Source organism: Globicephala melas, chromosome X (genome assembly GCF_963455315.2).
Source record: "Globicephala melas chromosome X, mGloMel1.2, whole genome shotgun sequence".
Taxonomy (NCBI): domain Eukaryota; kingdom Metazoa; phylum Chordata; class Mammalia; order Artiodactyla; family Delphinidae; genus Globicephala; species Globicephala melas.
Genome location: NC_083335.1, coordinates 87,926,166 through 87,947,091, shown reverse-complemented (window position 1 = coordinate 87,947,091; position 20,926 = coordinate 87,926,166). Strand labels below are relative to the sequence as shown.

Sequence of the window (20,926 nt, the reverse complement as noted above, 5' to 3'; positions counted from 1 at the left end):
GGCTCAACTGCTCTGCCTTCCATATGGGTTTTCAGGTTCACTTTTCATAGAAATAATTGTTATAAAATCATGTATCCCACTTCGCCATTTCTCTCTCCAGTGAAGGACCTAAACCTTAGAGGCTACATACCTATTGTACATACATTTATATGATATAAACTATGCAAGATCTAAAAAATTACACAGTGATATGAGGACTATGTTACTGTATAAAAATTATCTCATGCTTCATGATGGACTGTAATTGGACTAGACACAGAATTCTGGCTTAGAGGATAAGTAACTTTCCCAAGGACACACAGCCTGTGCAGAGTAATAATTTGCAACCAGGTCTGCCTGACTTCGACCCCACACATTGCATCCACTCCATGCAATTCTGCTGCTATTACCTAGTAATGATTATGTAGTGAGAAAGAAGGTTTTGAGGGGTTGGAGGTGGGCAGCCTTATAATTCTTGGAAACGGCCTGAGTCAAGAACCACCAGCTCCAGGAAGACTGCCAAATACTGGCAGAATTTCTATCTCTGCTTGTGCAAGTCTAAGTGTGTGTGTGTGTGTGTGTGTGTGTGTGTGTGTATGGTGGTTTGTGGGGGGAGATAGTGGTGTCAAAATCTCCCGGGCTTTGAAGGTCATCTGTTGTGAGAAAGTTTACAATGCATGTGCTAATTTAGCTGCAGAAAATATTCAGCCCTGTATATTCACCCATTCAAGTAAAATGGAAGGAATGCCATAAAGAGTGGAAGAGGTGTTTCAGAGAAAGTAATTAAACCTGAAATATAATCCATATAAAACTATAGTTTGTTAGTCTAGTTACTAGTCTCAGGGGAACAATTTAAAACTGTGTGCAAAATCACACACAGTATGGGATTTCCATAGCTTCTCACTGAATACTGCTAGGATTACTGAGTCAGCACTGAATTGTCTTCCTTATAGTTTAACATCCAAGTTGAATATACCTTGTTTATTGGTTACATTATTGAAAATATAGAGTCCATGTCTATAAAGGAAACCTTGTCTTCGTATGTCCATTAATTTTTTTCCTATCCCTGAAGACTGGAGGTGTGCCCTGTAACAGATCTGTTATATGAGACAGATCTTATTAAATTTGTCTTTTGAACAGAGTAATAGACCGAACGCATGTTTTCTTTTTCTCCCAATTATACTATGGATTGAAAGGCAGACTAGTGACTTTTATTTGCACCTGTGACGCGGTCAGAACAAGAAAGTGTTACTGTTGTGTAAGACATGTTGTGGGAGGTAGAAAAGGGTTTTCTGGGCTGCAAGCTTCGCTGACTATCTTAATTATGCCTTCTCTCAGGCCTGTCTACAAGCAGCCCGAACTCTTCCATGAAGGCCCCACTGAGATCAGAGCAGTAGAAACCAACATCCTGGAGATCTCGCTTAATTTTTCGTCATTGCTTTTTCTTACAACACTATAATGAACTACTGATAAAACACAGGTAGCATGAAACTTTGGACCCAAAGTGCCGCCAACAGACCTTTGGCGGTGGGGAGCTATGGTCAGCGAGCCAGACTCCGGTGGGTGACTTTTCATTCCCTCCGGCCGGGGGTCAGGGGACCTTTCCCCCTTCACTTGGGGCGCGAGCGAGGGGATCGGGGCCGAGAGCGCACGCCTGGCCTAGGGCGGCGCCTGAGCCGCGGAGCAGGGGGCCAGCAGCCACTGCCCGAGTGCGCTCCTCGCGGAGGCCATTACTTCCAGCGGTGCCAAAAGTGGGCGCCTTCTTCGGAGGGCGGAGGTCAGGGGCCGTGCGCCGCCTCCCGGCGACGCGACCCTTATCAGGCCCTCCGGGGCCCGGGACCCCCGAAGCGCACGATGCCGGAGCCGCGGTCTGGGCCCACCACCTAGCTCCCGGGCAGGCAAAGGCCGTCCATGGTGTCCTCGCTCACTGCTCGCGCCCGCCGCGGGCGGTGCCGGACCTCGCCCTTCCCCACCGCTCCCCTCCCCCTCCCGAGCCCGCCGCGGCTCCCGAGGTGACACGGCCCGGACCTTCCATTCTCTGCCCCAGTGTATTTAACTGGCACAACCTAATCAGCTGCTCCCTCTCGAGGACAAACCCTTCCCTCGGACGGACGGGCCCAGCAGCCAACCACCGGCCAGAATTGGCGTCCGTCCCGCTCCCTGTCGGTGGGGGCCTCGGTGGGCGGGGCTCGGGCAGCTAGCAAGTTGAGTGGAGCCACGGCTGACGTGAGTCAACAAAGGTCACGTGAAGCGAGCGGGCCACGCTGATTGGCGGCGCCGGCCGGGTGGGGAGGGGGGGTCACGGCGGCGGCGTGGGGTTCGCTGTGTGACACAATTACAACAACTTTGTGCTGGTGCCGGGGAAGTTTGTGTCTCCAACGAATCCCCCCCGCGTCCCTCAACCCCGCACGCTCCGGCCGTTCCCGCCATCTCCGCCCGTGGCTGCCCCTCGCCCGCTCCCGCGATGTGACCCTACAAGCCGAGCCGCCGCCGCTGCCGACTCGGGGGCTCTGCAGCCCCTGCCGCCGCCGCCTTCACTGCCGCCGCGTTGGGATTTTTCGTCGCTGCCGCCTGCGGCGGAGGAGGAGGCGGCGATAAAGTTGGTGTGCCGGTCCCGCGCGGAGACTGGGGGCGTCGTTGTGGGCCCCGGCCCGGGGGGAGGTGTCGGCGTCGGAGTTGTGAATTCGCTGCGTTTCCATGAAATCCTGCGGAGTGTCGCTCGCTACCGCCGCTGCCGCCGCCGCCGCCGCCGCTTTCGGTGATGAGGAAAAGAAAATGGCGGCGGGAAAAGCGAGCGGCGAGAGCGAGGAGGCGTCCCCGAGCCTGACAGCCGAGGAAAGGGAGGCGCTCGGCGGACTGGACAGGTACGGGCTGCCGTCACCCGCCCGGTCGGCTCCGGACGGGTTGGCGCCGCTCTCCTGGGAGGCCGGAGCGCGGCTCGCCTCTGGCGGCGGCGGGGCGAGCACCTTGGCTTGGCGCTCTCTGTGCTGTAGCCGCCGCTGGGGCCTCGGGCTCGGGCAGGGATGGGTCGGTGGTGCTGTCGGACCTTTAACGAGCCGCGTGTGTCTCTCTCCACAGCCGCCTCTTCGGTTTCGTGAGGTTTCATGAAGATGGCGCCAGGACGAAGGCCCTGCTGGGCAAGGTAAGGCAGCTGCGGGCCGGAGCGCGGACACGGTCTCCCCGGCCGGCGCCCCGCTCGCCCCGAACCCCGCGGCCCCGCGGCCCGGCCGGCGCTCATTGTGGCCGCGAAGGAGGGCCGAGGGGCTTCCGGAAAACTATTTCCTGCTTCTGCTCCCCCCCTCCCCCCGCCCCCCACACACACCCCCGGATCCCTCACTCGCTCCCTTGCGAAATCGCCCTCTCCTCTCGTAGCTGGAGGAACAGAGACGGCAGCGCTTTGGGGCCGAGCTCAACTGGGTCGACAAAACTGCCTGTTATTTTACGGCTTTGGGAGGGGCGACCGATGATCGCTCCGAGGTGCCTGTTTAGGGTCAAGGGCTTGTAAATGTGTGCAGATTTCCCCGCATTTCCGACTTACTTGCCTCCATTGGTTTTTATTCTTTTCCTCCAGGAAGGCTGTTCGGGAAGTCTACTGTTAACCCAACGTTTGGGGCTTTCTTGTGTCCCCGCTCCCAGAAGGGGGAAGTTGCAGTAGTTTAGGGCGGTGAAGAGTTTGCATGGGTCTGTTGTCATGCATCTCGAGGGGTATGGTGTTTTACCTGAAGTTAGGTGACTTGTTTACTTTTTGGGTCTTTCGGCCATAGAAATCCTGCAGTTACTTGTGAATGTGTTTTCTTCTTGGAGCCTCGTTTCCTGCGTGTCTGGCAGGGGAGGCCAGGGGGGAATTCGGGGTGCAGTTTCTGTTTATTTGTGTGGAAAGTTGTTGGCACTGTCATTTAGTTAAGTAATGGCTGCTCCTGTCGGCCCAAGATGGCGGGACAGGGTGGGAGGAGAAAGTGAAGGGGGGGGTTTGGGGGAGGGAGGAGAGGTAAACATGGAAATAAATAGTAGCGATGAATAGGCCTCTCCTTCGGAGTGTGTATCTCGGTGGTGTTTAATAAAAATTATCCAAGATTATTTGCATCTAGAATTCTTGTACCTTTCTCAAGCTTGGAAGCAGCATTCATAAGCCTGGTAAATGCTTATCAACCTGTAGCACATTTAGTTACCCACCCGTAAGCTATTGAACAAAGGCACTGGAGTCTCGATCTGTTTGCATCAGTTTGTGTCTCTTGACCAAAATCTGATCGAAATGATATTTGTATGCTTGCTTCTTAATTGGGACCATGAAACTTGGCGTGTGCTGGGATAGGTGTTGCATCCATTAAGACATTTGCTTTTCTAGCTGAAATCAGTGGCTTTGCATTTGACACCTAGCTTTATTGTTGCAATTGAGAAGGAAGTTTGAAATGACTAAAGCCTTGCATTTTATTCTTAAGTTGATTAAAAAAAAATTTAGTTGTCCCTAATTTTTGTCTGTAGTTTGGTTTAGGAGAGTCACTAATACCTTTTATCTGTAATTACACTTAGGTTTTTGTTTCAAAATAAGTGTAAGGGGTTTTGAATACAAATAATGACCAGAAAGCTAAACTGAAATAATCCTTTTCAGTAAGCCCAGTCCCTTTGACCCATAGAGAAAAGTTGAATTAAACTTTGACTATGTATTAATTGGCTTCATTAAAATTATTGCTGGAAAAATGAATAGCGACTAGCTCTGAAATGATTTAAACATAAATGACCTAAGCCTTGAAATTTGTTTCAACCTGAGTATTTAAAATATTTTATTTAAAAATACTTCACTACTGTCAGAGTTGTCATTCCAAAAGATTAAGCAAAATATTTAAATTTAAGGAGCATTATTTTATTTTGGAGTGATTATTGCCGATCTAATAGGAGGTTGGTAAAACTGTTTGCAAAGATAATACATTTGGAAAAGTTTGGCCAAGGCTACGGCTTTTGGTTATGGTAATGAAGAAATAAATGGAATCTGATGTTCTACATGGATAATGTGTAAAATGCTAGTTGATTTCATGTCTCAGAATGCTTGTATTTAGATGGATTCACAGTGGATTGTGCTTAACATTGTATTTCAGATTGTAATATTGAACCCTGCAGTTATTATGCACTACTGAGTTTAAATTGTAAAAGAACTGAACATTTTCAGGTATTTCTTTGTGCAAGTGCAATACTTTCTTGATGTTTGAATAAGCAACATCTTATAAATGAGAAACTTGCGAAGCTTCATTATGTTTTGTGGAAGAATGAAGGCTTCATAAAATACTGGGTAATTTGATTACTAAATGTTTTGTGGAACTAAAGAAAAAAGGTTCTTCATTACTTCAGACCCCATGCTTGTGAGGTCCTACCTATTTAGGTCAAGGCTTCTTAGCCTTAACATTAAAATAAAACATTCTAAAGAATGTGCTTGCAACCGCATGCAATTCATGGTTGCGTCCTTGTGAGCTCGAACATACCAGTGAAATGTGTAATGTAAAGCTTGATATTATATAACCTCGCACCATGTGTTTGAATTGGATTCTGAATAGAATGAAGGAGCTGGAGTCCTGCTATAGGAAGTATTGAATTATTTAGTGTCATCCATCTTTTGCACAGCCCTGGTAAACAGTATGTTTTTTGTGGAATGTTGAGCTGTGTTAGTTTCAGAATTCTTATTGTCTGAAAGTCTTAAAAATAAGAGTTGGCTTTTCTTTGTTGGGGTAGGTTCCGGCTACTTACCTAAGAGCAGATACTGGAATTAAATAACTCCCAGGATTCTCTTTTTAGCGATGATTTTTCTCATTACCACCCCCTCACCCCAACCCCCCCAACAAATTTAGTCTGCACCTTGTATAACTTTTTTTTTTTGACAGAAATTTAGCTATTACTACTTGCTTTCAAAAATTCTTATTCCTATATATTATTGGATCTTCTTTCAAGTTTTTAAAGTTAAATTAGTAGGTTTTAAAAAAGGTTAACTCTTGACTTAAAAGATTTGGAAAGTTTAAAACATTTAATAATAACTGTCTCTTACTTGCCTCTAAACTCGTATGTACCTTTTCTAGGTGAGAATACTTTGTCTAAACTGCTGATTTCTCGTAGTCTCTGAATGCATTTGTGAGATTAATTTATATTGGAGTCATTGAAAGAATTTTTGTTTGAATGATTGCCGTTTGATATACAGTGCTTGGGGTTTTGGATGAAAAAGAAATTAGTAATACAGTATATTATTTTGCAGTAATACCTTTAAAATATTTTTAAAAGATTGTAAACAGCAAGTGGTTGCTTAATCAGAGTTCTTGAAATATAGCTGATCTTGATTACTTTTCTCTTTAAACTAATGCTGACCATCTTTTGGTAACATAATTCAGTATTCTTATTTTTTTAATTATAGTGGAGTTACTGAAAAGTAATTAAAAAGTGAAACATTTTAACAGAAATTAACTATGGTGACACTTTCAGTACATTTTTGAAAATCTTTTGGATTAATCTTGTTTTCAGTTAATAAGGATTTGAGTTAAAAAATAATATGTAGTAATATATAGCATGAATATAGTAATACTGTATGTATTTATAGTAGTTATATAATGCTAAAGGGTTGGGGAATCTTTTGTCAGGGAACTATTGCTAAAATACATAGTTGTTCACTTTGAAGTATCTATGTCATTTTTAAGTTTGTATTAAATACTCTTATTGGGATTTTTTTTCTTTTGTAATTCTTTTAATCAATAGAAAGATTATGTAGAATACCTAGAAGTAGTTATGGATTGTTTACCATTTTAAAATGTATGTGTCTAAGAAAAATAAAATGTATGTGCTTTTTTTCCTAGGAGATAATTAGTATGAAAATAGCTGGAATTTAAAATTTTGGGGGCAGTGGAAGTAGTTTCAGGTCCATTAAAGCATGTATTTTCCTAAATTTGGTTCACTTGCATGTAGATGGTAAGGGAAAATTATTAGGTTAGTTGTAGAGGTGGCTTTTTTATACTATAATATTTGGATGTTGATGTTTAAAATTATGCTATATTATGTGTGTGTTTTGTTTGCTGGCACTTAAAGGAATATATTCATTTCCAGTGCTAAAGGAGATTAGTGTTTGGGTTACAAAAGTAACCACAGAATAATGTCATACTTTTTTGTTTGAAAATTAGGTCTTTAATATGATGCATCTTAAAAAGTATTTTCTAGTTTGGAAAGTTGTCTTGTAAACAATTATAGTCATTATTATTTATCCGGACAAAGTCTCATGCAGTTACTATACATTTCCTAAGATTTTGTTACGTTCCTTGTAATAAAGCTATAGTAAGAGATTATAGAAAATGCTTGCTTATCTGGCCACACATTAGAATTGCAGGAATATAAACATGTGCTTTTTTAAGCTCTGAACCGCGCCCCCCCCCCCCCCCGCCCCGCCCCAATAGCTCTTTCCGTAGACTCGGTTACAAATTGAAATGACTAGGGGACATTTGGCTGCCACTTCTATATATTTCAGGTTGTTAAGAAAAACTGCGTGAGACGTGAGTTGCTGTGATGTAGATGGTAAAGTGGAATGGTGGGCCATGCACTTTGAACCAAGGTGAAGGTTCAGTGCTTGGCTAGCTACAGAGTAAAAATATCTTTTTCTGACTTGATTATGTAACATTTAGTTTTTATTTATGTAATACCAGTATTATTTTGCAGATTTGAAAAGGTTATTTTTGGTTAAGTTTATTTTACTTTGAAACTCATTTTGATGCTTTGAGCTCTTTGAAATTGATGTTAGTGACTGCATTATTAATATTTTTAAAATGTATCCAGAGAACTAATTTATGTTACAAAAACACCACTAGATTGTCTAAGAATTGAAATGGTGGTTAGGTTATTTAAGATCCACATGTATTTGTAGACTAGTTAATTAATGGAGTTTATTTAATGAATATATAACTGACAGTCTTATGTACTCATACTGAAGCTTCACATATAATTGTATCAGTTTTCTATACTGGTTTGTAATTTGTCGATAGTAAATTAGAGCAACAAATATTTGAGTACACTGAATGCAAGTCTTCTATGCAGGGAATATGAAGATAACATAGATATCCCTTGTCTGCATTGAAAACTTACAGTTCCCTAAAAGGGGGAGATAAGTATAAGGATGACTATCACAAAAACATCAGTGGCAGAAGAAAAGTGTGAAGTATCCTGAAAGCTTATGATAAAGGTCAGTTTAACAATTTACAAGTTAGAATGGCTCTTTCTTTTTTTGCCACCCATAAAAAAACATTGATTAGCAAGCATGCACAAAAGCAGTCACAGGAACCTGTTGGTGAAGCTTGACGACGGAAGTCCCAGCTCTTTGTCCTTGTAGGTAGTCTATCAAGGACCTTGCTGGAAAGGTGCTTTGGAGGCACATGTAGCAATATGTTAGCAGCAGTAGGCATTAGCCCCAGAATCACCTGATCAGTGGTGGAACACAAGGCTGAATGGGACTCTTAGAGTATGTGTGCACTCTGGAGAGTATTGAGATCCTAGATTTGCTGATTCTTAGACCCTGTTCATGCAGAGGTGGAGACGCCTTTACAGTATTTCTAGCCAAGCCACGTTAACTTGGACATCGTTTATTTCACTGATGAAAACTTACTTCTGACATTCCTTATGCTACCTAACACATTCTCCTGACTGAAGTAAAGGCAGGAGAACCATTACCTTTGTAGAGTGCTGTCATGGCGCCTGTCTTCCTCATGTCTCTCATTTTTAGATTTAACTATTCTGGACTGTGTATTCCTGATTTGCGAATTTCAAATGTTAACTAACAGCCCCTGGATTTTAGACTATTGGAATTAACTTCAAAAGTTAACTGATAGTTGCTAGGTTAAAATTAATGAAAGCACATGAGACTCACTGTATCCTGATGTGTATCTCATTTAATTTTTTTCTTAAAACATTTAATGAGAATTTATATTATGTAACATTCTGTGTCAGACATTTAAAACTCAATTATTTCATTCAGTTTTTGTAATATGAGTTAAATGGGGGGGATTCACATTTGTGAGATAATTGCACAGTGGCTTCTGGGCTAGCTTAATTTACAGATAGCCTTTTCCATTTATCTAGGCATATGTTTCAACAAATTATGCACTTTGAACACCAGACCCCAGAAGAGAAAGAAAGACCCGGCTCTTAGCCCCTCATGCTGCGGACTCTTGTGATCTGCACCTTCTTTCCCTAGATGGGTAGTGCTGGAGATGGGCAGGACATTGATGGCTCCTGCAAAAACAACACTATTTGCTTTCTTGGATCCCCATTTTCAGTTAGTTTACTCTTGGGGCAGTTGTAAATTGAGTTTCAAAGTTCTATCCTAGATTGGGCCTCAGTAGAAGGTCTCGTTGATAGGGTGGGGCTTATTTCTTGATTGTGTTTCTTGGAGATGGTGTTTCTTGACTTCTTTATCAGCAAGGAATCTTTTAATTTTGTTTAGGAACACATGATTTAAAATCAGATTTTAGCTTTTAGCATATGTTCAAAGGTTTATCTGCTGTGTGTTCTGTCCCTCTCTGATCTCATTTTGTAGTAATATTTACCTTTGTTATGAGTTCCTAACTTGAGATCCTTGAATTGAGTGTTCATGGGTCAGTTTAGGAAATTCTCTGACAAAGTTTTGGAAGGATACTCAAGAAGTATTTGAATAGTGATCATCTTGGAGTACAAAGCGGCTCTAGGGTGAGGAGGAGGGGAGATTTTATTATTATTTTTTAGTTTTTAAATTTTTATTTATTTATTTATTTTGGCTGCTTTGGGTCTTCCTTGCTGCACACGGGCTTTCTCTAGTTGTGATGAGCGGGGGCTGCTCTTCATTGTGGTGCGCTGGCTTCTCATTGCGATGGCTTCTCTTGTTGCGTAGCATGGGCTCTAGGCATGTGGGCTTCAGTAGTTGCGGCACGCAGGCCCAGTAGTTGTGGCGCACGGGCCCAGTTGCTCTGCAGCACGTGAGATCTTCCCGGACTAGGGCTCAAACCCGTGTCCCCTGCATTGGCAGGCGGATTCTTAACCACTGTGCCACCAGGGAAGCCCCAGGAGGAGAGATTTTAAACAGATTTCTGTACCACTGTGGGCTTTTTTTGTTGTTGTTATTTTAACCATAGACATTCATTACCTTAAAAATAATAAAATAAGCACACTGATAGTGAGTATGCCAGAATTATATTTTGGTCGATTAAAGATGGGTTTTATACTATAGTGTGTAGTTAGAGACACCTGTGAATACCTTGTCACGTTGGGATACTTCTCGTCTTGATGGTCCTTCAGTGGGGATAGGGGTAAATGAAGTAGAGGTGTGTACCCTATTTGGTCCTATTTCTTTTTTTCTTTTTGCTGCCCTCAGCCTGGTCCTATTTCCTTGCATTTTATTTACATGGCTTTGTTATAGTTGCTGTACTCATTCTTCATTTTGGTCTTTAGCATCTGTTTCATTGATGACTTTATTTTTGGGCCTGAGTTGGCCTGGGCTTACATTTGGGACCTAATTAAAAACTGTAACCTGGAAGGGTGGGAGTAATCTCTTATTTAGACAGTTTTAGGTTTCTCAGCCAAGTTATGGCCGTTTGCCACTTTCTTGTATAAGGTTTTGTTTATTTTCTCTTACCTGTTTCTTCCTTTTATTATATCTTTTCTGTACTTCTCTACATTGCTAAGACTGACATCATTCTGTTGTGAATGTGTTCCTGTATTCTTTTTGTGGTTTTGTCTGTAGTAGTATTTTGTCTGTGTTAGAGTAAATAAAAGATGCTACTGCTAAGTTTATTCTCAGGAAGAAGGTTGGGCTTTGTTATAGTTAAGAGTATTATATGAGGTCATCTAATTTATTTTAATTTAGAACAATGGAAGAAACCTTTTAGATAAAGGATTGTTTTTAAACTAGATCTATTACATTATGTTCGTTAGATCTTTCTCTTTTTTAAAGAAACAGTGTATTAGGGAAAATTTCTAACATTTTCAAAAGCAGAGAAAATCAACCAACCAACCCTCACCAGTCATTACCCAGCTTCAACAATTTTCAACTCGTAACCAGTCTTGTTTCATCTGTATTTTGCCCCTCACTACCATTATTGTGAAGGAAATCTCAGATATCAGTCACATCATTTAATCCATAGCTATTTCAGTTTGTCTCTGAAACATAGCCACAGTGCCTTTATTACACATAAAATAAGTTCTTAATATCAAATATCCATGGGCCTTGACTTTTTTTTGCCATTTGGAAGCTAAGAATTAGTTGCTTGGGAAATGAGTAGAAAACAGATATTTAGCTGAATATATGTGAGTTTATTTGTATTTTAATATTGTGGTAGAATTCTGTAATAGAATATTACATAATATGTGACAGAAGAGAGAATTTTTCCTAAGAACTTTATGAATCTTAGTTACTTGAGTCTGTTTGGATAGTTTATATATTTAGGGAAAATTTATTTATTTAAAAAAATTATTTTATTTATTTTTGGCTGCGTTGGGTCTTCGTTGCTGTGCGCGGGCTTTCTCTAGTTGCGGAGAGCGGGGGCTGCTCTTCATTGCGGTGCGTGGGCTTCTCATTGCGGTGGCTTCTCTTGTTGCGGAGTACGGGCTCTAGAGTGCAGGCTCAGTAGTTGTGGCTCACGGGCTCAGTAGTTGTGGCGCACGGGCTTAGTTGCTCCATGGCATGTGGGATCTTTCCTGGACCAGGGCTCGAACGTGCCCCCTGCATTGGCAGGTGGATTCTTAACCACTGCGCCACCAGAAAAGCTCGGAAAATTTGTTTTTAAGATACAGTAGTTAAGTGTTTTAGGTTTTTGAATTTCAGGTGTCAGAATGAGAAGTAGAAAAGCTTTTACTTTGCTTGATTGATTTGTGAGACGTTTGCTGAACTGCTGTGAGTGAGGGACTGTGCCAAGTCCTGGGGCAACAAGTAATACTTGGCCCCTGCCCCTGCAGTCTGTGGAGAGAGATGGGCAGACGGAGTGACCATATGATGTAGTAAGTACCATAATCAAGATATATGCAAAGTGCTGTGAGCTCTCAAATGATGGAACAATTAAAACATTTAAAACTTTTGATTATGGGTAATTTAAGCTACCCACACAAATTCCCAACGTTTTGGAGCAGTTAGTTTAGACTGGAGAAGTGGGTAAGAGAAACTGCACAAAAATATAATGACATTTTGGCCGTGGTTATCAAACACGAATAGAAAGAAGTTGAGCAAGAGGAAAAAGAAGGTAGAGTTGGAGGTATGAAGTTAAATGGTGTTTGAGGAATTTTGAATAATTTAGTGTGGACAGAGAGAGGGTAGGGTGTCTTAGTGGGATTGGGAGGAGGTAATTGAGCATGTGAAGGCCCCCATCACTGTAGGCCATAGGAGGTTTTGGGGAGTCATTGAACTCAACTCTCTAATCAGGGGAAGTGACATGACCAGAAGTAGATTTTCTGGGAATATTATTGGCTACAGTGAGAGATAAAGTGGAGGGGAAAGGAACCTAGTTGTGAAGTACTGATGGATAGATAGCACTGCATGGATTTTAGAGTAGAATTCTGCTTCTGCCACTTACTAGATATATGATCTTTGGGCAAATTATTTCATTTTTCAGAGGCTCAGTTTTCTCATCTGTAAAATGGAAGTGGTAATAGATTTCTGGCAGGCTATTGCATTTTGTGTTAGGAAAAAAAGATACGTAAAGTGCCTGGCATTGGGCCTGGTGTGGAAGGTGCTCAGTACAAGATATATGTTATCATCTTGGAAAAGACAATTTTTAAAGTGAGGCTGTAGTTGAGGAATGAGGGGGGAGATAGAGGCAGATTTGAGATCTCTTGAAAACACCCTTCCCTGACTTTCCTAACATCTGACTACTTTGGCTTTATTTCTGCATCTCTGACCACATCTCAGTCTCCTTTGCAAGGAGATTCTGTTCTAGATCTTTTTTACTCTGTCTGCTCCCAAGTTGCATGTATACTTGACTGCCATTTGATTACTTCACCTGGGTATCTTGAAGGCATCTTAAACTGAACATATGCAAGCTGAATTTATGATTGTCTTTGATGTTCCTTGTCTTAGTGAATAGCGCTTACCACTACCCTTGCCAGAAACCTTAGTCATTTTTAACTCCTCTTTTTCTTAACTTTTCACATCCTAACAGTCACCGTATCTTGACGTTTCTACATCTTAAATTTCAAATCTGTTTGTTTTTCTCCATCCTCACTGCCACCATTCTAAAATTGCAGCCATGATCCTATCTTTCTTTTGAAATACCTTCATGCAGCTTTTTTGAATACACAGTGAATACTTGTGCAGAATACTTGTGCAGAGTACAAAATTGAAAAGTTACATAAAGGATGTTGCAGTAAAATGAAAATCTCTCTTCCACACCATCTCCCAGTTATTTAGTTCCTCTTCTCAGGCAGCCATTGGTAACAGATTTGTTGGGTAACTTCATATTTCAACACCTGTATATTCTGTTGTATTTTTTTCCCACACAAATGAGATACTGTATACAAGTTGTTAAAATGCTTTGTTAATTTTGCTGCTTGCCACATGAAAATATTACTTGTTTTTATATCGAATTGTCTTGGGTTTGAGAGTTCTTTCATTCAAGTAGTGAGATGTTGGTGAGGCGATCGGTTTGGGTGATGAAGTTATTTTGATTTTGAGGTTCTGTTACTCCTTTTATATAGGGTATGAAAGGTAGAAATTCTTCAACATGCAAAAGTTTTAATTGAAAGTATGTTCACATGTGTTTTACTAAGATAGCAGTTGCTTAATTTTATATGCCGTGAACTGTCAGTTGGAATAAGTAGCAAAATTTGCCTTCACATTTTGGTTTTATTGGTGTGACTGATTATCAGTCTCCGTGAATACTAATTTTTTTTTTTTTTTTTTTTTTTTTTTTGCGGTATGCGGGCCTCTCACTGCCGTGGCCTCTCCCGTTGCGGAGCACAGGCTCCGGACGCGCAGGCTCAGGGGCCATGGCTCATGGGCCCAGCCGCTCCGCGGCATGTGGGATCTTCCCGGACCGGGGCACGAACCCGTGTCCCCTGCATCGGCAGGCGGACTCTCAACCACTGCGCCACCAGGGAAGCCCCGTGAATACTAATTTAATTTACTTCCCTGAATGTTTAAAGAAGTAGCCATAGTTTATACTACTTAATATCTTATATTTGCAGGAGTCATTCACCTTCTTGACTTATTCTTAGTTTTTATTATATGAAAGGAAACGTAGGTAAACTTGTATTCTTGATTAGTTATAAACAGTACAGGGCCTAGTGTGTTACTAACTTACAGCAGAATATCTTTATTTTCATTATAGATTGACTGGTGGTGGAGTTAGAACAATGGTACGTTAGTTTTTTGAGGTTATTAACCACTTGAGGGTCAGTGTAGCTGTATACATTTTGTATATGATTTTGGGGAGTGTTTGGTTCCCTTTGAAGCCCAACTGTGGACTCCAGTATTTTCAGTTAGTTTACTTTATTCTTGGGTAGAGGTGTTAACAGTAGGAGTGTGTTGAGAAGAAAGAAAAGCTTTAGTACCACTGGATTGGTTAGGTTTAGATGGTATGGATTTTACCACACAGTTTTGTGGTGGTCTATGACCACTTCACATATTCTCTCCAGTTCTCCTCTATTCATTATAAGGGTGCTAGGGGAAGAGAATGTGGACTGATCCCTAGAGAACTTATTGCTCTAACTGGAAAAATAGGTGTAAGCACATACTCCCTTAACATAGTTAATATTTCCTCAGCCTGGGTGCTCAAAATGCTGGCTTGATTGGGAGGCTATGTGATATACTGGGAAGAACAGTGGATCAGAAAGCTGAAGACTGGTGTTTGAGTCTGCTGCCTACTTTGTGAAGTTGCTTAATTCTTATGGTCCCCAGTTTCACCGTCTGTTAAGATGAGCGGCTAGGGATTAAGAATTTCCAAAGTGACTGTCTAGCATCAGAATTCTAGGTGGTGGTTCATTTGAATTTTTAGGATTGACTCATTTCTTAAAGATTTTGACCCAGAAGGAGGGCACAGTTCTGGATTGTAATTTTCTTTGATTTCAGCCTCAAGGCTTCAAGACCAGAAACGAATGCAGGCACATAATGGAACTGAGAGTTGTATGTTTTTGTTAGTCTCACATGATAAATTATTCAGTTAGTCTTTGATTTGAAAGTTGGCCTTATTTATTAATGGTTAGTGTTTTGACTTCTCCAGATTATTTATTTCTTATAGTTGGGGTAGTTATTTCTTAGGTCAGATCTGATGTTTCTAATTCTAGAAGATGGGTATAATCACTGTGTAATTTACCTGTTTCCTAGGAACTCATGACAGGGCTAAATGAATTCTCAGATGTGAATTGATAAGAAATGTCATATTAGATACGTACTGTTAGGTACTGGGCATTTGTTACAAGGATGAGTAAGGCCCCTCAGTTTCCCTAAAAGTAGCAAGAATTGGCATTGAGGCATTTTCTGATCTATTGAATGTAAACTTCTATTGTTGAATTTTGCTCTGTGTGTATATGTGTATGAGTATATTATGATTATGTTTTTATTGTCAGCCTGTCAGTTAAAAAGATAGACTTGGAGTTTGTAAGTTAGATTCAGGGTATAACTCTTAAGGGGAAACATTTTTTGTAACACTTTTTCAAAGTATTTATCTATAAATGGATAGATAAATGAAGTGGGTCTTCTGTCATTGAAGATGTTCAAGTTTGCCGATTGACACTACTTGGCCAGGATGTTGTAGACAGCATTCAGATATCAAAGGATAACATTTACTGTTAAGTTATCTGTAAATATTATCCAACCCTTTAATAGTCATGATTCTGTGAAAAGAGGTAGCTGGGTCCTGAAAATCTGAAGGAAAAGATGGAGTCCTTACTAATCTGATGTATGTTTTTTGGCTCTTGCTTTGTTTTTTTGGACTTCGTTGTCCTTACAGAAGTGGACAGACAGGTGACAGATTGGCTATCATGAATACATTTCTGTAAATGGAAAGTTTTTTCTATTGGCTTTTTAAAAATTGACTTTATTTTGAAATAACTGTAGATTCACCTTGCAGTTTTAAGTAATAACAGATCTGGTACAATATCACGACCAGGATATTGACATTGATACAGTCAAGGTACAGACCTGTTCATCACCACAAGTATCCATCATGTTGTCCTTCATAGCCATATTCACCCCCCCCCCAGTTCCTAACCCCTGGCAAGCACTGATCTGTTCCCCGTTTCTATAGTTTTGTCATTTGAAGAATGTTATATAAATAGGATCAACAGTATGTATCCTTTTGGCATTACCATTTTTCACTCAGCAGAACTCCCTGGAGATTAATCCAAGTTGTTGTATGTATAGTTTGTTCCTTTTTATTGCTGAGTATTATTCCATGTTATTGAAGTACCACAGTTTCTTTAACCATTTACCCATTGAAGGATGTCTTGAGTTACTTTTAGTCTTTGGCTATTGCAAATAAAGCTGCTATGAACATTTGTGTGCAGGTGTTTTTGTGAACATAAGTTTTCTCTGGGATAAATGCCCAAGAGTACCCAAGAGTATATTTGCTGATAGTTGCTTGTTTAGTCTTATAAAAAAAATGCCAAAGTATTTTCCAGAGCAGCTCTACCATTTTACATTCCCATCAGCAGTTCCCACCAGTGTTCTAGCTTTGTTGCACCTTTGCCAGCCTTTGGTGGTATTACTGTTTTTTATTTTCCACATTCTGATAGGTGTGTATTGATAGCTCATTGTGGTTTTATTTTGCATTTCCCTAAAGGCTAGTGATGTTAAATATCCTTCATGTCCTTCTTTGCCATCTGAATAGCCTCTTTGGTGAAATGTCTATTCATGTCTTTTGGATTATTGATTTGAGACCTTTCTTTTTCTCTGATGTACAGATTTAGTGCTATAAGTTTTTATTTCAGTACTACTTTAGTTGTGTACCACATATTCTTATATGTTGTATTTTCATTCAGTTTTATGTCTTTTTAAGTTTCCTCTTCAGGTTTCCTCTTTGATCCATGGAGTATTTAGTAGTGTGTTACTCAGTTTCTAAATACGTATTTGGAGATTTGGTGATTTTCCTGTTTTCACTGTCACTGATGTTTAGCTTGATTCCTTTATGATTAGGGAATTTACTCTAATTTTCATTCTCTTAGTTGACATCTGTTTTATGACCCAGGATATGGTCTATCTTGATAACTGTTCCATGGGTGCTTGAAATGAATGTGTATTCTGTTGTTGGATGGCGTTTTAATATACATGAGAGTTAGATCTTATTGGTTGATTGTATTGTAAAGTTCTTCTATATCCTTGCTGATTTTCTGTCAGGTAGTTCTGTCAATTGCTGAGAGTGTGGCGTTGCCAAGTTTCCAACTGTAATTGTGGATTTGTCTGTTTTCCTTTTATCAGTTTTTGCTTCTTGTACTTTGAGGTTCTGTCATTTGTTGTGTACATATTTAGGATTGTCATGTCTTCTGGTGGGCTGTTCCCTTTATCATTATGTACTATCTCTTTTGGTCTTGCTAAAATTACTAGTAACTTTACTTGCTCTGAGGTCTACTTTATCAATAGTAATATTGCTACGCTTCCTTTTCAAAATAATTAATATTTACATGTTTTTTTTCATACTTGCACTTTACCTATTGTATTTAAAGTGATTTTTTTTTGTGGACAGTGTATTGCTAGATCATTTTAAAGAATCTACTCTGCCTGTCTCTTTAAATTGGTGTATTTAGACTATTTACACTTAAGGTAATTATTGATAAGTTAGAGCTTAAGTGTGCTGTTTTATTATTATTATTTTTTGTTTGTTTCCTCTTTCTCATTTCTCTGTTTCTTGTTTCTTACCTCCCTATGGGTTATCTGGATATATTTTTTGGATTCCATCTTGATTTGTAGTGTTTTTAAGTGTGTCTCTTTGTACAGATTTCTTAGTGGTGGCTCTGGGGATTGGAATATTCATATGTAATTTATCACCATCTCTGGTATGGATGTTTTACCACTTGGAGTGAAGTGCAGACCTTTACTTTCATTTAGGTCTTTTTGCCCTCTCTCTCTCTGTTTTTTAAAAAAAAAATTTATTTATTTTTGGCTGTGTTGGGTGTTTGTTGTGCGTGGGTTTGCTCTAGCTGCAGAGAGCAGGGGCTACTCTTTGTTGCTGTGTGCTGACTTCTCATTGCTGTGGCTTCTCTTGTTGCGGAGCACGGGCTCTAGGTGCACGGGCTTCAGTAGTTGCAGCACGTGGGCTCAGTAGTTGTGGCTCGCAGGCTCTAGAGTGCAGGCTCTGTAGTTGTGGTGCATGGGCTTAGTTGCTCTGTGGCATGTGGGATCTTCCTGGACCAGGGATCGAACCCTAGTCCCCTGCATTGGCAGGTGGATTCTTAACTACTGCACCACCAGGGAAGTCTTGCCCTCTCTCTTTTGAAATGTAATTTTCTTAAGTGTTTTCTCTCTGTAACATGGAACGTCACACCAGATGGTATGATAAATTTTGCTTCAACCAGCAAATATGATTTAATGAAACTCATGCATTGTATAATAGTCTTATTATACTTACAATTTTACCTATTCCAATGTTCTTTTTTCTCTGTGAAGTCCCAGCCTTCTGCTTTCATTTCCTTTCTATTTAGAGAACTTTTTAAGTCATCCTTTCAGGGTAACTTTGCTAGCAACAAATTCTCTTAGTTTTTCTGAGATTGTCTTTATTTCCCTTCATTCCTGAAGGATATTTTTGCCATATATAGAATTCACAAGGTACAGTTCTTCTCTTTCAGTATGGGAAAAATGTGCTATTTCCTTCTGTTGTCTATAGTTTCAGATCAGAAATTTTCTGTCATTAGAATCTGTATTCCCCTGTAAGTAATTCATCGTTTTTCTCTGGCTGCTCTCAAGAATTTTTCTTTGTCTTTAGTTTTCAGATGTTAAGTTATGATGTATTTTGGTGTGGATATCTTTAGTTTTATTTTGGGGTTCTTCCAGTTTTTTCTTTCTTTGGTTAATGTGTTTCACCAAAGTTTGGAAGCTTTTAGCCATTATATCTTAGAATACTTTTTCAGTCCCGCCTTCTCTTCCTCTGGGACTCTGGTAAGAATCTTAGCTCTTTTGTTTTTGGCTCATAAGACTGAGGCTGTTTTTGCTACCCGCCCCACCCCCCAGTCTATTTTCTCATTGAGGTTGGCTAAATTCTATTGATCTGTTCACTATCTCTGTTGTCTGTCACTTCCATTCTACTGTTTAGTCCATCCAGAGAATTTTTATTTTGGTTATTGTATTTTTTAGTTTTATAATTTAATTCATTTGGTTCTTTTAAAATAACTTTCCTGAGACTTTACATTTTCTAATTTGTTTCAAGAGCAGTTGTAATAGCTTGCTGAAGCATTTATGTTGACTACTTTAAAATCTTTGTCAGATAATTCATCAAAACCTTGGTTCATCTCAGTGTTGCATCTGTTGATAGTTTTCTCTCTTCACTTTATACTTTCCTGGCTTTTGGTATGGTGAGTGATTTTCAGTTGTACCCTGCACATTTTGGTTATCATGTTATGAGAACTCAGGATCCTATTCCTTTTTTTGTAGTAGGCAATCTCCTTGTTGAGGTGTAGTGCCAGGACTGGGTGGCTGTGTATGTTCAGCTTCTGATTGAGCCCTACTGACAACCACCCTGGTAAAAGTAGAGCACTGAATCATACTGTCTTGGTGCAGACTGATGGGATGCAAGTTCAGCTCTCCCCTTGTCCTCACTGATAATCTTCCTGGCAAAAGTTGGGCACCAGTTTACTCCACTTGGTTTCCTCTGAGTGGGGGGTGTAAGATCAGCTTCCTGATGGGTCACGCTTCTCAGCAAGAGAGAAGTGGAGGGCTAACTCACACCACTCTGATGCTGCAGGATGGAGCAGAAGCTTTTTACCACTTCCCCTGAGTTGAAGCCAAGTGGTGGGTGGTGGAAGCTCAGTTCTCTCTGGGCACCACTGGCACCCAGAGAATGGGTGAAGCGGATTGTCGGCTGCTTCATCTTGCTTGGCTTCTTTATTCAGTCTCACTGCTGGGTGGGTGTGGAGGTTCAGCTCTCCACTGGTCCCTGCTGACACCAGGGATGGGGGGAAAGTGGACTGCTAACTGGCTCCAACTCATCTTGTTGATGTCAGGTAGGGTGCTGGTTCAGCTCCTGTCTGGTTCCTGCGGATACGAGGCCCCTGTGTGTGTGTGTGTTCGTTCAAATGTAGTGGTGATTAATCCTGCCTCACACAGCTTTGTTAAGTCTCCTTGCTGCTGGGTGGCCCAGCTTGCCCTTGACCCTGCTGACACTACCTTAAATGGGTGAATCTGAGCACCCCTTGCTTCCACTGGGTGTGGGGTGTAGAGAAGGATAAGCTCCTTTTTCAGTTTTGCCATAACCCAGCACAGGGGTATTGGAGCACCCCCCTGGTTCTGCAGGGCCTGGAAGATCTGCTTTCTACTCAGCCTCATCCATACCATCCTGGCAGGGAAACTGGAGCACCCCTGCTTAGGGGATAGAAGATCAACTGCCTATTTTGTCCTGCCAGCACTACCCTGGTAGGGGACTCGGATTGACACCACCTGCTCCCCCACTCTGGCTGAGAGGAAGAGGGTATGGAAGATTAGCTGCATGCTTGACCTCGCTGAAACTGGAGGGTTTGCATGGAGGGTTTTCCATTGGTGTTTGGCTGGAGTATGGTGGGTATTGCTAAAAAGGTTTCTGTTGGTAAGCTACTCCCCCCCCCCCCCCCCCCCCGTCCTTTGGCTAGGAGGAAAAGGCTTTTCTTGGGGCTTTTTTGCCTGTGACTTTGGTGGTACTGGACTGGGGGTTTCTGAAGCAGCACCCTGTCCTGGAAATATGGGAGGTAATAAGAAAACCCAGGGAACTCACTGCCTTGTCATTCCTCAAGTTCTGATGTCTCTAGGAATTCCACTGCCTTTTCCCCCATCTTTCAGATACTTCCTATGCTTGTT

General features: G+C 41.2%; 1 protein-coding gene across 5 annotated transcripts in view; it reads left to right on the top strand.

Moving 5' to 3' along the window:
* The first annotated feature begins 2,283 nt into the window (after positions 1-2,283).
* Positions 2,284-20,926, top strand: part of KDM6A (lysine demethylase 6A) — a 209,587-nt gene continuing 190,944 nt past the window's right edge. For 4 of the 5 annotated variants that reach the window (XM_030834979.2, XM_030834976.3, XM_030834982.3 and 1 more), the window contains exons 1-2: positions 2,286-2,843; positions 3,058-3,121. In XM_030834979.2, the coding sequence (XP_030690839.1) occupies positions 2,677-2,843; positions 3,058-3,121 (231 nt within the window). In that variant the 5' untranslated portion in view covers positions 2,286-2,676. Of the gene's footprint in view, positions 2,844-3,057; positions 3,122-20,926 lie in introns of all 5 variants that reach the window. The other variant, XR_009560766.1, reaches the window with a different exon arrangement.